The sequence below is a fragment of the Aulonocara sp. 'chitande type north' Nkhata Bay genome, linkage group LG12 (genome assembly GCF_057382095.1).
Source record: "Aulonocara sp. 'chitande type north' Nkhata Bay isolate Kocher_YH1m ecotype deep benthic linkage group LG12, A_spYH_male_GT1.1, whole genome shotgun sequence".
Taxonomy (NCBI): domain Eukaryota; kingdom Metazoa; phylum Chordata; class Actinopteri; order Cichliformes; family Cichlidae; genus Aulonocara; species Aulonocara sp. 'chitande type north' Nkhata Bay.
In genome coordinates this window covers 18,593,064-18,608,532 of record NC_141355.1, presented here as the reverse complement: position 1 = coordinate 18,608,532, position 15,469 = coordinate 18,593,064, and the positions used below count along the sequence as shown (strand labels likewise).

Genomic DNA, 15,469 nt, shown 5'->3' with positions numbered 1-15,469 from the left:
GCTGACTTTAGCTGCAAATAATGTGATAGGCCGTACAGTGGTGCAGCAGCAGCTGCTGTCATTGCAGGTAATAGCCTATAAAGAAGCCTGATAGCAATACCTGTCATTTCTTAATGGCTGACTTCACTGAAGAGCTTTTGTGGCCTTTAACATGAAGATAATAGAAGATACAACAAATTTTACAGCTTTTGCGTTGCATCCATAATTTATCTCTAGAGACCCCCACACAGCAGCCGCACAACAAGGACAACATGCTCCGAGATGCGTGCTGCAGAGAGATGCAAAATGAGCTGCAGGGGGTTGGAGGCCCCTCCGGTGGGGTGCTTTGCTTTTAATGGAGGAACCGTACAGGGTTCAGTACATGTTCTATCACTTGGTATCTCATATCTGTTGTATAAGATAAAAGGACCTGAGTATTCAAAAGTTTGGACTTTTGGGGGGGAACTTACAAATCATCGCTGAAACTGTATTCATTTCATTAATAATTTACCACAAATATTTATTGGCTTAAATTGGAAGTGTAATTGTTTACTACTTAAACTCAATTTATTAACTGATCATGCAGGTGATGGGAAATTGTTTCAGTGGGGATGTGGACGGTCATGTGGAAGCACAAAGGGAAACATCCTGTCCCCAGAGGAAGTGACGCTACCAGATTCGCCAGTGAAAGACATTGCTGGTGGATGTTGGCACAGCCTTCTTCTAACAGGTTTGTCTCTGCTTATGTTTGAAGGCTATTACAAACATACCATCACCTGCCAGCTGTTGATGCATATTTCAGTTCAAAGCACATGTGGACATATAAGTTAACAGTGTGGATGACCTCTATGACATTATAAGGGATACGCTGAAATTCTACATGCAGTTCTGATACAAATTTAAATAACGATCTGACCTCAAGCAATGCTTATACGAGTCTTTTGTTGCACATTTTCATTATTTATTTCCCATTTTGTGCCACTGAGACCTAGAACTCTTCATTATAAATACGCAACTGCCTTTCAGCCTTTCATCACAACTTCATAAGTTCAAATGTGTACAACTTTTTGATACTCGATCCCATGTGTAATACTGCTAACGTAGTGGGAAACAACAGACAAACAGCCTCTGGTGAGCATGAACTCATTTTCAGATAAGCTGATAGCGATCATCATGGAGAATACTGGCCAATACCGATGTTTGGCTAATAAATCAGTGCCTTAGTGTCTTAGCCCGCACACAGACATTTGAGTGTGTGCTTTTAGCCGTGGTGTCCATTTATCCACATCGTTCATTAAGAGCTCTCCCAGGGCTTGAGCGGCTACATAAACACAGAGGTTGAGGCCACAGCTGCTCTTTCACCTCACCGCGGAGAACTTCAAAGTCACTTCTCCCCACACGGCAGATGAATGCGCCGTGTCTGCCAGGCTGATATATTGGCCCCAGTTGCTGTCTTCTTACTGTAGTATGACTGCAACTGAGGCCCCATCATGGAGCCTGAGTTGGGCCATTTGTTAGTTTTAGCTGTATCTCCAAGACCTGGCTTCAATTCTGAATGGAGAACATTAATCCTTTTAATACAACACTTTGTAGTGCCGTTTTCCTGTGTTGGTAATGCCGTCTATTATTAACCCCATTAAAAGTGTAATACAATTTAAGTAGAGTGCTAAAAGTGGATCATTTGTTGCTCCGTTCTGTTTGAATTAATTCTCAATTTATGATCTAAATGATTAAACTATAGGAGTCACGGCACCAAATGAGATTCTTAAACCGCCAGGCATACATTTACACATATTAATACAAACATTTATGAGCTCACATTCACACTGATTGACCAAGTAAAAAAGACACACACTCACATGGCTGTGTGTTGCAGTCCCTCTTCCAAATCCTGTAATGTCCCCAGCTTGATCCCTAGTTCCATTCTGTCAGGAGGAAAAAGAAATATCCATCTCCAATCAGGCCTTAATGAATAGCCTGATGAGTGTCGGGCAGAACTGAATTACCAGATAGATTTGAAGAGCATGAGTGTGTACAATGTGTGTGTGTGCGCGAGTGTGTGTTCGTGTATCTGTGTTCAGTGGTTGGGAGGGGGTAGTTAGAGGGCCAGTAGAACAGGACACATGTAGGATTTAATTCTCTACAAGTTAAAAAAAGAAAGAAAGAAAAAGAAATTGGCTAACTCTGTCATTTGAGCCTGATGGAATCGCCTTATCTATTGGTATGAGTTTTCATTTATTAGGGTCAAACAGCAGAGGGATACACAACGAATAGGAAAGAAGGCTTTGGGAGAGAGAAAAGTCGAAGTAATGAGGGGTCAGATTTGAAAATTGGAAAGAAAGTGAGAGAAAGAAGAGGAGTAAGTCAAAAAGTAGAGAGATGGGGAAGATGGAACAAAAGGAGTGCAAGGGAGTCAGTGGTATGAGAAACAGCTTGCCAGGGCCGGAGCATATTGAGGGCAGCAGGTGGAAGAGTGGCACAGTTAATTAAAATGCCTGTCTTAATGTCTCAGCCCGTCACTCCAGGGAGAGAGAGAGCGAGAGAGAGAGAGAGTTGCCAGGCTTGAGCTGGGCTGTACCCAACCAGCCATCTAGACAGCAAACCAACCATCCAGCCAGCCCACCAGGCCACATGTCAGACAAGCCCTGACACTATGCCCTTCACCCCCTCTTCATCTTGTGCCATACACACTCACAAATGTCCACAAGCATACAACTTGTCCAAACCCCACCAACTATTTCCCCCTCCTTTTCTTTTTAAACCCATACGCTGAAACCTATCGAAGCCCCCCTAATCTGACAAAGAAGAGAACAAAGCCCCTTCTTTAAAAAAAGAACAAACGCACTTCTGATGTTACTGTTTTACTCAGCAGCATCTGTAACCTGCCTCTAGACTAGCAGCCGTGCAGCCTTGCAGCATAATCTGTCTGCTTTTAATAATTCATAGAAAGCACAGGCTGTGCACTATGTACTGAATGCTGAGGGTAATGGGGATGTTGTGATATTTCTATCATGGCCTGTCTGAATCAGCGAGCGAATCAAAACCAGCAAAGATCTGATAAGCGGTCTGTTCTGTCTTGTAACAGCATTGGCTGTCATCACTGCTTCATAAGTGGACTATAGCAAATCCTTTCTGCTGTGTCAGCTATAATGCTTCTAATTGTGATGTATAATGGATGTTCAACCAAGTTTCATGTGACAGCAAATCGCAGATTCATGCTTTTACACAAAAGGCAAAGATAAACCTGATATGTTGGCATCACTGGTGTATCAATATCACAAAAAAAAAAATGCACAGGATGATACAGACCAAAGTGAGTTAATGCTTGTGTCACTTCATCTGTGACTGTGTTGAAGAGCCATGCACTATTGTCTTCACTGCAGATATACCTACAACCTGATCATTTTCCTTTCCTATTAATCATATTCACCATATATACGTATATCAAGGATATTAGATGATATATTTCAATATCTGGATTTCTTTGTATCTGTGCCACTCTTTATTGGTCACACTCTTAAATATAATTCTGGACAATCCTTACTTCTTATTGTACTAAAGCTGTGCTCAGCTGAAAAAGGGAAAACAAAGAGTGTGAGCATCTTTCCGAGTGTGAGGTGCGTCTAGATTTGTACGTTGTGTCGTTTGACTAATGTTTTATCAGGTTTTGCTGTATCACTGTGGATTGCTTTGTCAATAACCAGGCCGTTGCCTCAGTGAGCAAAAATCTGAGATTGTCAGGCTGAGTGACAGGCTGGAGATGGCAGATAATTCAAAGAAATTGGAAGTGTGAAATCTTTAAGGGCCACTTCTTAACACAGCAAATGCCAGGGTATCTTTCCATCAGCTGCTGCTCTCACAAGCTACCGCATTGTTAATGGTGGCCTGTCTGTCCATCAAGTCAGCTTCAGGAGGGATTTAGACCTGTTTGGCACCTTATCTCTCCGACTGCCTCCTACTAACCTGACCGATACACAGGTCTTGAGTAACCTGTATGTTCTGTGTAGCCAGTGGTGGTTGTAAACCTATCTCCAGAGTAATATATTTTTTTTCCATTTGATTTGCTTATTTGTAGATATTAGTTTATCTGTGACACAGAGTATTGATATATTTATTGTTACACAATCAGGGGTCTAATGTAATGGTGCCTGTAGCACTTGTTAATTTAGCTGTCAGCGCTACTGATTGACCTTAAATTGTTGCAGGAGAGCTCATTGTCCTTGTGAGTGAGCTTCTGTGTCTGCTGTCTGTCTGTCTGGATGGATGTAATAAAAGCAGTGTCTGCTTTCAGTTTCAGGCAAAAACATTGCTCTGAAGAAGAAACTCAACATGTCAATCAGCGACAGGGGATAAGTGCTTCCATGAGTCACGACTATAAAAACGTCTTTATTTTGTAAGGCCTCATTAGATATTAAGCAGTTCAGAAGAAAATATTTTTAGGCAAATTTGTGTGATAGTTAAATATTTGCTCGAAAGCTTTAGGAAATCGTATAAATGTAGTCCATTCAGGTCCACTCTATCTTACCAAATAAGGATTTTCCCTAAAGTGTGAAGAGGAGATAATGGAATCAATGTCTTCTATGAATATACATTTCATTAATATTAGAGATCTGGGGCATTTGAATACCCAAAATTAACCTAAAAGTAATCTGAAATATAAGTTAATTATTAGTTTGATAATGAGGTTTATGATTAAGAAGTTAATAAAAGAAACAAAAAAGTCCTTTTTGTGCTAAAAAATAAAAATAAAACCACTGCTTCATGTCAGAGCGCTGAGATGGTTTTTGTATGTGTGCTGGCAGTGCTCCAGTGTAAGTATTACTATTATGAACAGTAGCGCACTGACCTAGCTTGCGCTCACTTTGTCCTTCTTTCCCTCACTCACTACTTATGCTTACACAGAATCACACGGTCACTCATTTAAGACTCAGGTGGGAGAGTACATATGGAAACAAGGGGAGGAAAGTAATCAAAGTAAAAAAAAGACTGCTCCAATTTGGAATCCACAAATGCTTCGAGTCGGTCCTCCGTTTGTTTGTACAGAGAAATAATGTGAGAAAATAGACAGAGAAGCGAGGAGGATGACAGAAAAGGATCCTGAGAGAGGAAGAGAAATAAACAAAAAGGACAAGAAAGAAATATGTCCCCTATTTTCCCCTTGTAATGGTTTCAATTCCCTGCCAGAGCTCCCTGTCACAGGGAGGTAGTTCCCAGGCTGACACATCTCAAGCTGTTTAAACATCCATTAGGATGTTTTGGTTCATACACTCTACAAATACAGCTAGATGAGAGAGAAACTGGTAGATGATGATAGGGAAATTGAAGAAGAAAGAAAAGAGACAGAGAAAAAGAGAGAGGGGGAAGAGGGGAGTAAGTTGATGGGAACAGCAGATAGAGGAGAAGAGGAAATTTATCAAAAAACTCATGTGATATTTAATGATCCTTGTATGTGGAGAGAGAAGACCACACCAGCTCGTTCTCCTCCGCCAAATACCGATCCCCTAACTTAATTTCCTGCTCAATTGCTGTTCTATAGTGCATAGTACAGTGATACAGGCTGGTAATATAGAAAACAGATTGCCTGTGCGGCGGAGTGGATAAGGCTGAGGCTTGTGCTGCTGGAGACCTGCAGTCTCCAGGGGGGTCTTGTCGGTGGGCTTCACAAAACCAACAAAGCCCATCTTTCCCTGCGACTGGCAGCAGCTGGCAGGTAGATCTTCAAGCAGTGGAGGTGGGGAGGTGGATCTATGGGTGTGGTGTGTGAGTTTGAGTTTCTGCAGTGTGTGTTTGTGGTACAGAGACTCTTGCTAGTCTTTGTAGTGAAGAGTTCCACTGTCTCCCATCTTGTGTTTGCTCATGTGCTGTGACTCCAATCCACTCAAAAATGTAGGCCTGCATGGACATCAATCATCCATCTGTGCACAGAACAGTGAGCAACTGCATCTACAATGTTTTCACACACACACACACACACACACACACACACACACACACACACACACACACACACACGTGCGCGCGCACGTGCACTTACAGTCAACCTCACCTTCCATGAGGACATGTACACCTGGCTGTTTCTATGTGGGATGATTCAACGACTATCAGAATTCCCTGCTCATTGTTGCTGTATATTATTCCATACAGACTCACCAAACTCTTCTTCTTTACCTTCTTATTGTTATTGTTATTATTATTATTATTACTATTGCTGCTCAACACTAAGAAGAGACACTACACCATCTACTCTGTGGGCGATCAGAATTAATCAAAACAGAATACATACAAGGCACAACAAAGCTGCAGCATACCTCTGTTGGGCAGTATGCAAATATTTGCAACATCCAAGACACATAGTAATGTTATGAACGCATCAGCGATAAGTGAACGCGATGAGGCTAGTGTGATTTAGTAGAGAAGGACAACGGGGGACTTATGTGCTCACTGCTGTCCCAACTGAAAGAAATGTCTCTCTGAAAGTTATCGGAAAAACTTACTAAATATAAAGACAAAGAAATATAATTGAGAAAATGTGGGACATGAACTACAACAGTATTAGTGATGATAGTTGCTCTTTTTTTCTTTCAGTCAAGAAAAAGATGGAGCACTGTGCCAATAAAATTTCCCATAAAAAGGTTTATGGTTAAGAAATTAATAAAAGAAAAGCTTGAAGATTGTTCTCCTTGACACTCCATATAGTGACAGGATGTGAACCATCACATCCTCATGGTAGCTCTAGGTTCAAGGGATGGACCGATGAACAGAGCAAGATGATGATAGTAATAATAACGAAGAAGAAGAAAAAGAGGACACATTGGATGTTCTGTAAAGTAACAATGTTGCCATATACTGCCCTTTACATTTTACACCCAGTGTTGGTCAAGTTACTTGAAAAAAGTAATCAGTAACTAATTACTGATTACTTCCCCAAAAAAGTAATCCCGTTACTTTACTGATTACTTATTTTCAAAAGTAATTAATTACTTAGTTACTTAGTTACTTAGTTACTTTTTAAAAACATGATTTACAACCTGAATAGGTGATAAAGCGATAGATCTTTCAGCCCAATTCTACTTTTTCTGCATAATCCATCATACAAAATGTAATCAAATGGAAAAGTCTCTTTTTTTTTTAACTTGTTTTATCAGTTTTAATCTTTTAACTTTATGCATCAAGCAAAAATTAAACTATATGCAACATTCTCTGACTTGAATAAATTAGTTTAACATTTAAACCTATTTTCTGCACATTCCAGCACATAAAATAAAATATTTTTTGTGTTTACACTCAGTCTTTCAAATAGATGCAAGTAAAACACAGCAGAAAATAAATAAAGTCAAAGACAGCGGTCCTGTTGCTCTATTTACACCTGTAAAGCAGGACTGCGGTAGGCGGAGGTTTACCCTGGTGCAGGTGTGCCGCGGTCAATGGAAGAATCCGCGAGTTTCTCTGTGAATTTCCCATTACGTCATAGCGCACTCGGTGCTTGCTTGGAAGTTTAGGGGTTTTTTCGCTGTAAAAAGAAGTTTTCTTCCCACGCACAACGGACACTAATGTGTTTGTCACTTTTTATGGAATCAAACTCAAAGTAAGGCCAGTACTTCCACGCTTTAAACGCTGCACGCTCATACTCTCTCCCACACTCGATATGTGATCCATTGTTGATCTGCACACAGCTGTTGTCACTAACGGCGCACTCGCTTACATCACTGTCGTGAGACATTCTCGCAAAAAATCACGGTTTTAGTAACGCAGTAACGCAGCGTTCCTACGGGAAAGTAATGGTAATCTAATTACCGTTTTTGCAATAGTAATCCCTTACTTTACTCGTTACTTGAAAAAAGTAATCAGATTACAGTAACGCGTTAACGCGTTACTGCCCATCTCTGTTTACACCATCCTGATAATTATTTATTAACACTCAATAGTGATATAAAACAAAATCATGAAAATTAGACATTTGAAAAGTTATGGTTCTTTGGTTGAATTCTTTAAATTTTATTGCTTTAATTCACATTGTTAGAATATGTGAACAACTTAAAAAGACGTCTGATAAACACATCGCAGGTAAACTGACTGCTACCTTGCCTACATTCGGGTACCCTAAATAATGACAACAGACTTATTTTTAATGTTGCTTCCAAAGGAAAAACAAGGGCACAGTTTCAAAGGGAGTAGAAGTCTGAAAAGGCTATTTAACCTCTTTTCCAAAGAGCAATGTTTTCTGCCCAGGTATTTTGTAGATCAACATCATCTTAGACAAGTATCTTGCTCCGAGGCCCTGCTGGTGCTTCAAACACCACTGTGGGATTGTTCAAAAATGCCTGAGGTTTAGTACTCAGGGTACAAAAAAGCAACACGTGGTTGATGGTTATGTTGTCAGGATTGGCCAAAAATGACATTTAATTAATTGTTCAGGAAAGCTAACACAGAAGTAAACCATTTAAGCATGCATAAGATCCAAATCAAATGTCTGCTTATTTTAAGAATATTTGGATACACACTCGGATTTAGAATATTGTGTGACACCCCTAGTGAACTGGTTATACTCAAAAGGTTTCCACTGCTAATGTCTGGTTTTATGAGCTAGACAATATCCATACCTTTTATATGATGTTCTTTTTGCAGTCTCACACAAAGTAGGTCACAGAAGTGAAGTCTTATCATGTCTACCTGGAGAACTGATGTTACTTGTATCCCAGTTCTTTTAAAGATCCTCTTTTATGCAGGGAGTGTCACTAACCTAGTTGCCACTGGGTTTTGCGCTAATGTTAGCAATGTGAACCTCCTTTGACCTCTCAAAGTGACAGAGTTTTGTTGCGTAACAACCTTGTGTAATGAACTTCCTCCCAAGAGATGTCATTAAGGACAGGAATGTTTGTCTTCCGCTCGCTCTAAAATGAATATTCAGCTATTATCGCTGCACAGTATTCAGATCTGATATGTATGTATTGGGTTTCAGTTTGCACAGAAAGTCATACCAGATGAGTTTTACTTACTGTATCTGTGTCTCTCTAATCTGCCTGCGGTTTTCTTAATATATCACATATAACCGGGTTTTGCAGCATAAAGACTGTTAAGGTCATTTCTCCGTCTTTCTAGGCATAGTTTAATCTGGCATACATCATTCAGACTGTCTCCCTTGTGTCCTTCTTACCTAGATTTAAATATTTGTTTTAACTAATGTTCTGTTTTATGGCAGAGAAGATCTGTAATAACACTTCAGGGGTTTCTGCAAGGCAACTACGACAACAAGCCCAGAGCTGTGGATGGGATGGAGTTGTCATAAGGCTTTGCATCCCACACCAGGATCACATTTGAGCACTGATTTTCCTTGATAAATGAACCCAGTTGGTCAGCTTATCGTCTGGATCAACACTGTGTACCTTTCATGCCCCGTCTACTTTTCCCATGTAGGAGGCCCTGTAGAGGGAGGAGTGCGCTGTGTGCGATCATGTGAGAGTGAGAAAAGGAGACAAAGGGAGCGAGTGAAATATGTCACAATGATTATTTGAATTCTCTTGTTTATTGGAAATGACTGAATCCAAGGTTGAGATATTCACAAGAACAGGAAGGAAGAGAGAGAAAGTCACTGTCCCCGTGGGGGAACAGCTTACACCATCAGATGCCTTGATTACTAATCCCCTTCTGAGTATCGTTGTCCTCATAGTAAATATAACTACAGGAAGTAATGATTTCTGCTCCAAATTATGTGGATGTTTACATTTCTTGTCAACTGAGTAATAAATTACCGATCAAAGATAAACTGTATGAAAGAAAAATAGAAGCTTCTTTATTACAGCAGTGAGAAAGAGGAAATGGTGAGTCCCAGCAGACTTATGTACCTTGAAACCCCCCCCCCCGCACAAACTCGCCCCCACCAACCCCAAAAAGGACTGACTGCCAAGATGGCTGCTTGAGCTCTAGTGCTGCGGGTCTTGACCCTGTGCATGCTGCCAGACACCATTTCTCAAAAAAAATGCGTCTTCAGATCTTGGCATAATTTCTCATCCTCTCTTCCTGTCCTCCTCGCAACATCTCTCTCTGTCTCTACAGTTCACCTCTCTGTTATTTTCTCCAATGTAGGTCACTGGGAAGATAGTGCGGTGTGGCCTATCTTTCAAATTCCTGTAAGTTTGCAAGAGCAATACTTGCTTTTGAGGATGAATTTTGTGGGGGCTGGGTATGTTGGGCTCCTCCCTACAGGTTTATCATGTTGGCAGCCACGGATGGCTCTTTTTTTAGGGTTGTCCTCCCATGCGTCTGGACCTCTCAAACATAGTGGCATGAATCCTCGGAAAACACTCTAGTCAAATCGAGCTATTAACACAGAATGTCAAGTCTAATTGTGGGCCGTACAGTGAGTGTTTTAGGTCCTTCTGACCTCACGCTGAACTACGCCGTAAACGAAACAACACATGATCCCGCTTTTTTATTTCATGGAAAGCTGCGATGAAATGTGGGTTAGCGGGGAACAGAGGAGTTTTGTAAGCCGCACTTTGCAAAGTGAAACGTCGTCTATTGGATTTTCAATTGGAGCATGCCTCACAAATGTAAAGCCGTGTTTTATTTAGCCGAAGCAGTTTATTGTTTGTGCGTCTATAAGCCAAATACGGCAATAGCTCTGTCCAACTTCAACGCTTCGTGTTGAATATATAGCTTTTGAGTTCAAAATAAGTCATTACATTTGACAAGTCCCTATAATAACTCCTGATTTATTGTCTTAGAAAAGTGGAATAATAAGTTTTCTGTCTTAAGCCAATCACTGAGAGTTTTTATTGGATTTTCCCACTCGCCTAATAAATTTGCATTATTTTCGTTTCACAGCAGCGTACACTGTATACCGCAAAATTGTTCTTGCAGCTTTCATTTTCCATCATTTATAAGGAAAACCAAAAAAGCATTTACGTTACTTCAAGTCACATTATACCTTTTCCTTTATTATAGCAGGCCAATGTGAACCCCTGTCACTTGGACTTCTGGTACGTGTGTAGTTTCACTCTTTCCTCTCTCCTAAAAAAGAAACCCCAAGTTTGTTTGTACTCATTTTGTAAGTGCTCGCGATGATAGTTTTAAAATTAAAGGCTGTACTGTAACCATTAGTGTTTATATTTCATCATCCCAACCCGACACCCTTTTCCACTCTTCCACAGGGTGGAACCACCCTGTAAGGTTGCAGGCTAGCCAAGGCAAAAGCTTTTCAGTACGGCTGCAGCGGACTTGGCAAACCCTGGTAAGATTCCCCGCTACTCAATGGGACATACCAAGTTCTTTGCCAAGTCAAATAACACATTAAGATTTAAGTGGGCCAGTATAATACAGCCAACCCTCTCATCTTAGAGTCGGTACTTCTCTTTGTGCACTAGAGTGTGAAAATTGGTCTTGTTCTTGGGGACTTGCTCTATTTTTTTCTTCTTCTTCTTCTTTCATAATTATTTGGAAACAGGTCATTTGGGTGTGGACGCTATAACTCCACCCCACCGGTTTTTCCCCTCATAACTTCACATTCACTGCTTCATCAGTTTAATTCCTTCTTACCTCCCAGACTCTTTCGCTGCTTCACCAGAACTGCTTCCTTCTATCTGTGTGTCTGAGGTTTCAAAGAATTCAGTGGTCAGGTTATAGTCCCTTGAAGTGATTGGCATTAATTCAAGACCCTGCCTTCCTCTCTTTTGCTCCTTCTGTTCTTTCTGTCTTTCTTCTTCAAGTCGTGTGTTTTTTATTATTCCACTGACACTTCACCTCAGTTTTCTTTTTTGTTATACTATTTTTTCTGTTATTATAAAAAGTCAAACAGGAATACATCCAATATCTATCTTAAATAAAGAGAATATTATTATTTACTAATTGAATCCAAACAGCATCTGTAATATTGTAATAATGTTTTCCAGACTTTTAGCTTTCACATTATTTCAAGGAGATTTTTTTTTTAAAAAAGAAACCGTGTGAAATATGTACACTGGAATTTTTCAGTGTTGAAAAATGTTCTTTGTGCTCTCTCTGACATGTTCTAGAAACCGAGCATGGTTTAAGGTAAAAAAAACAAAAAAACATTGAAAAATCATTTTGCGACAAAATTCACTATACATTTGTGCACAAAGTGACTCTGAAAATGTTAGTTGGACCGTTCAAAGCCAGTAACATTCAGGGCTTGCATGCATCTTAGCAGCTACATCAGGGTGTGATTGTTTTTGGATTGAGACAGAAATGGCCTTTAAGGAGCATTTCTCAAAAAACTGTTGTGATTTGATTACACCCCTCTTATTGTGGGTGGACGAGACCAGTCTGTAAACACGCCATTTATCTGTCATTATTCATTGCAATTCCACTGATCACATCTGCTGCTTCTATCAAAATCATTTAGCTCTAGATGATGATTTTGTTTTTTGCGAGGGAGTCCCCTGAAGCTCACAGCCAAGTAATGTCTCGTTGTGAAACACATTTTTTTGAAAACAATAAGCCTTAACAACGGCTAAGTGGGTATGATGTCTTAGCTTTTGTGGCGTTTTGCTAAATTATGGGAATAATACACTAGCTGGAAGCCAGTGTGGTCAAGCATAGCAAATTGGGGCCATGGGCCAGAGAATAGTTGTAACACATTAGCTGCTGCCACAAAGAGGTCAAACTGAGCTGTGTTAGCGTGTGTTTGCAAGGTTTCATTTTGTGTATGTGCTGTGTGCGTGTGGATGGTTACACCTTGTTACATGAGGCTGTACAGTAGGATAGGGTCCAAGTTCTTAAAAGCAGTTTTGCTATCATAAACAGCAGCCTGAGCAGTAATTTTGCAACTGAATAGAAAGACATCATAAACACAAGGACTAAACTTTTTTTGACTTAAATATTGCAGTTTAATTTTCAGGGTAAATTTTTTCTTGTGATCCAGTTTCCCTTCCACACTCTTTTTATTCATTTATTTGCAAATAAGCAATCACATCTCTTGACTATACAGATGCAGCGATGCACTTACTGTACCTATTCTTCCAGAAATTAAAAGAACAAAGAACACTTCAGACCTTCCACCCTCACACCTGAGATGCTAGTGAGACAAAGAAGACAGATGAGGTGAGACAAGTCGAGGACACGGGCATTTAACGAAATAAGACATCCTTGTTTCAGAGCTGCCGTTTTAAAGCAATTAAATATGACGCATGACACAGCTGTGTCATCTGTCCATTGTTTTGTTTTAGCCTGCCATTGTATGTTTTGCTCTCTGTCAGACGAACAGAGCAGTGTTCATGACAACAGTGTGACAAGATGTACAGATATTATACAGTTGAATTTTTTTTCTTAATTTACCATTCACACAAAAACGTCAACGACAGAAATTTTGATCTTTGAGTTGTTTGGATAACTAATGAAAGTGATCAGTGCCAAAACAAAAAACAGCTATATACAAGCTCTGGTTTGTATATTTCAGTTATTTTGTGTTTTTTATTTCATTTTAAATAATTGTTCAGATTGTTCTAGGACACATTTGCATACACACAGCACAAATCTTCAAATCTGAGTGATCAGATTGCCAAAGACACATGTTAAAGCCTGGTGTGTCCTTAAATCTTGTGCATCCTCTTTCCTATACACGCCACATAAACATGTGCATTAGCCAGTAATGTTTCATAGTTACTTGAGAGCATCTGAGCTACTTTGATAGTCACTGAAGTGATATTTCTTTAACATTGTTTAGTTTAGTTTTTCTTTTCTTCTCTTTTTTCCTGCACCATACAATGATGTTTCAGGGCTAGAGTGCTGTTGGGCTGCTGCCTCTCTCAAGAAATGAGACTGCAGTTTCAAGAATGGGTATAAAAATATAACCTTATTTTTATCTATGCATATGTATTTTTTTTTTCAAACTGCACTGAAACCACAATCACAGTATCACCATGAGATGGAGAGTTCAAAAACATGCAACAGTTTCTGATAGCTCTTTTAGTACAGTGATCTTAGATGTGCCATTTTGCCCTCTTCACAAAGCGACATTAAGTTAGTACATGGGGTGCAAAGATAGAAGACGAAAGATAGCTGATACATAGATACACACTGTGTAACAGAGACACGGTGAAAAAAGAGAGAAAGTGTCAGGACAAAGAAAGTTTGTAGAAATAAGGTAAGGAATTACGGGATCGGAAGGGCAGGCAGAATCAGCAGGAAGTACTCAGAGTCCAGCTGGTTCCCGACTCTCAGGGTCTACTTCAAGGACCTCTTCCCGTTTCTCTCCCTCTCTGACACACACACTTACTACACCCACACATACACACACAGTAACACTCTCCTCCATTGCTCATTGTCTGCCTCCAATCTCCCTGTATCCTCAGTCCCCACTTCGTCTCCACCCACCTTCCCTTTCTTTACTTTTGCTGTATCTGTCATTTTCACCCCCCTCCCCATTTTTGATCCACTAGCTGATAATGATGAATTTCCCTCAGCTGTATAGGAGTTGGCAGAAAAAGTTTGCTCAGCAAACTTTTGAAAGTAAAGTGAAGAGAGCGCAGCTTATAATATGCATACAAGTTCAACATGTTACTGCGTGAGACAAAGACATTTTTCCTCATTTAACACCTTCTGAATGTGTTCTGCAAAGTAAGCTTTTCAAAGGAAACCTACATTTGTTTTTGTTGTTAAACCGGCTTCGATCATTTATTCATCACTCTGCTGTTTTAAATGATCTATAGACCATGTCACATGGTCTATGGCTCTACCTAGCTTTGGGGTTTTGATTTTCATTGAAAGATCACGGACTAAATTCAGCAGAAACTAAAAGGAAACTTAAAATGAAATAAAAATATCTAAATAAACTCTAGATTATTCACCACGATTATTAACCTCTGATTTTGTAATTATCAAACTATTCTCAATGACATTTTTGAAGATAATCTCTTCTATTTCCACATCTTTAACATAAGAGATGATATCATAAGATAAGTAAACACATACGTTGACTGTGGTGAAGCATGCTTTACATTGAATCACCAAAATTCTAGCTCTTCAAGAGTAGCTTTAACACCACCCCCCCCCCCCCCACACACACACACACACACACACACACACACACACACACACACACAAAAAGCAAAACATTTGATGACCTCTCCTGCATCCTTAATGACAAGCTTTGATGCCTCAGTATATATCAATTAAAAAACAGTTCAGAAACAAGCCTCAGGGGTTAGTCCTAGTAGACTTTCAAGGGGCAAAAAGCTAAAGTGTGATTCCTGGTAGCTAATTCATATTCATCAAAAATTATTATACTCTGGAAATAATGATAATAATTTTCCACTGTATGCTTTTAAAGTCCACTTTCGTTTTTATTTTTATTTACTTTTCATTTATTTTTTGGGGAAAAATTTGCAAAAATGATTCAGATATGAAATATGCACATTACCTTACTTTCATCTTTGACCAAGGCAAGCATTATACAGGATAGCCAGATGAGGTCTCTCTGGCTTGTTTATCTGTTCTATATGTTCCATATCTATAATTAATGTCTTCTTATGGA

General features: G+C 39.7%; 1 protein-coding gene across 3 annotated transcripts in view; it reads left to right on the top strand.

The window, feature by feature from the left end:
* The window catches only part of LOC147317245 (uncharacterized), a 311,308-nt gene that overhangs the window by 117,976 nt on the left and 177,863 nt on the right, over window positions 1-15,469 (top strand). For all 3 annotated transcript variants that reach the window (XM_086314024.1, XM_086314023.1, XM_086314025.1), the window contains exon 7: window positions 566-709. In XM_086314024.1, the coding sequence (XP_086170150.1) occupies window positions 566-709 (144 nt within the window). The remainder of the gene's footprint in view (window positions 1-565; window positions 710-15,469) is intronic.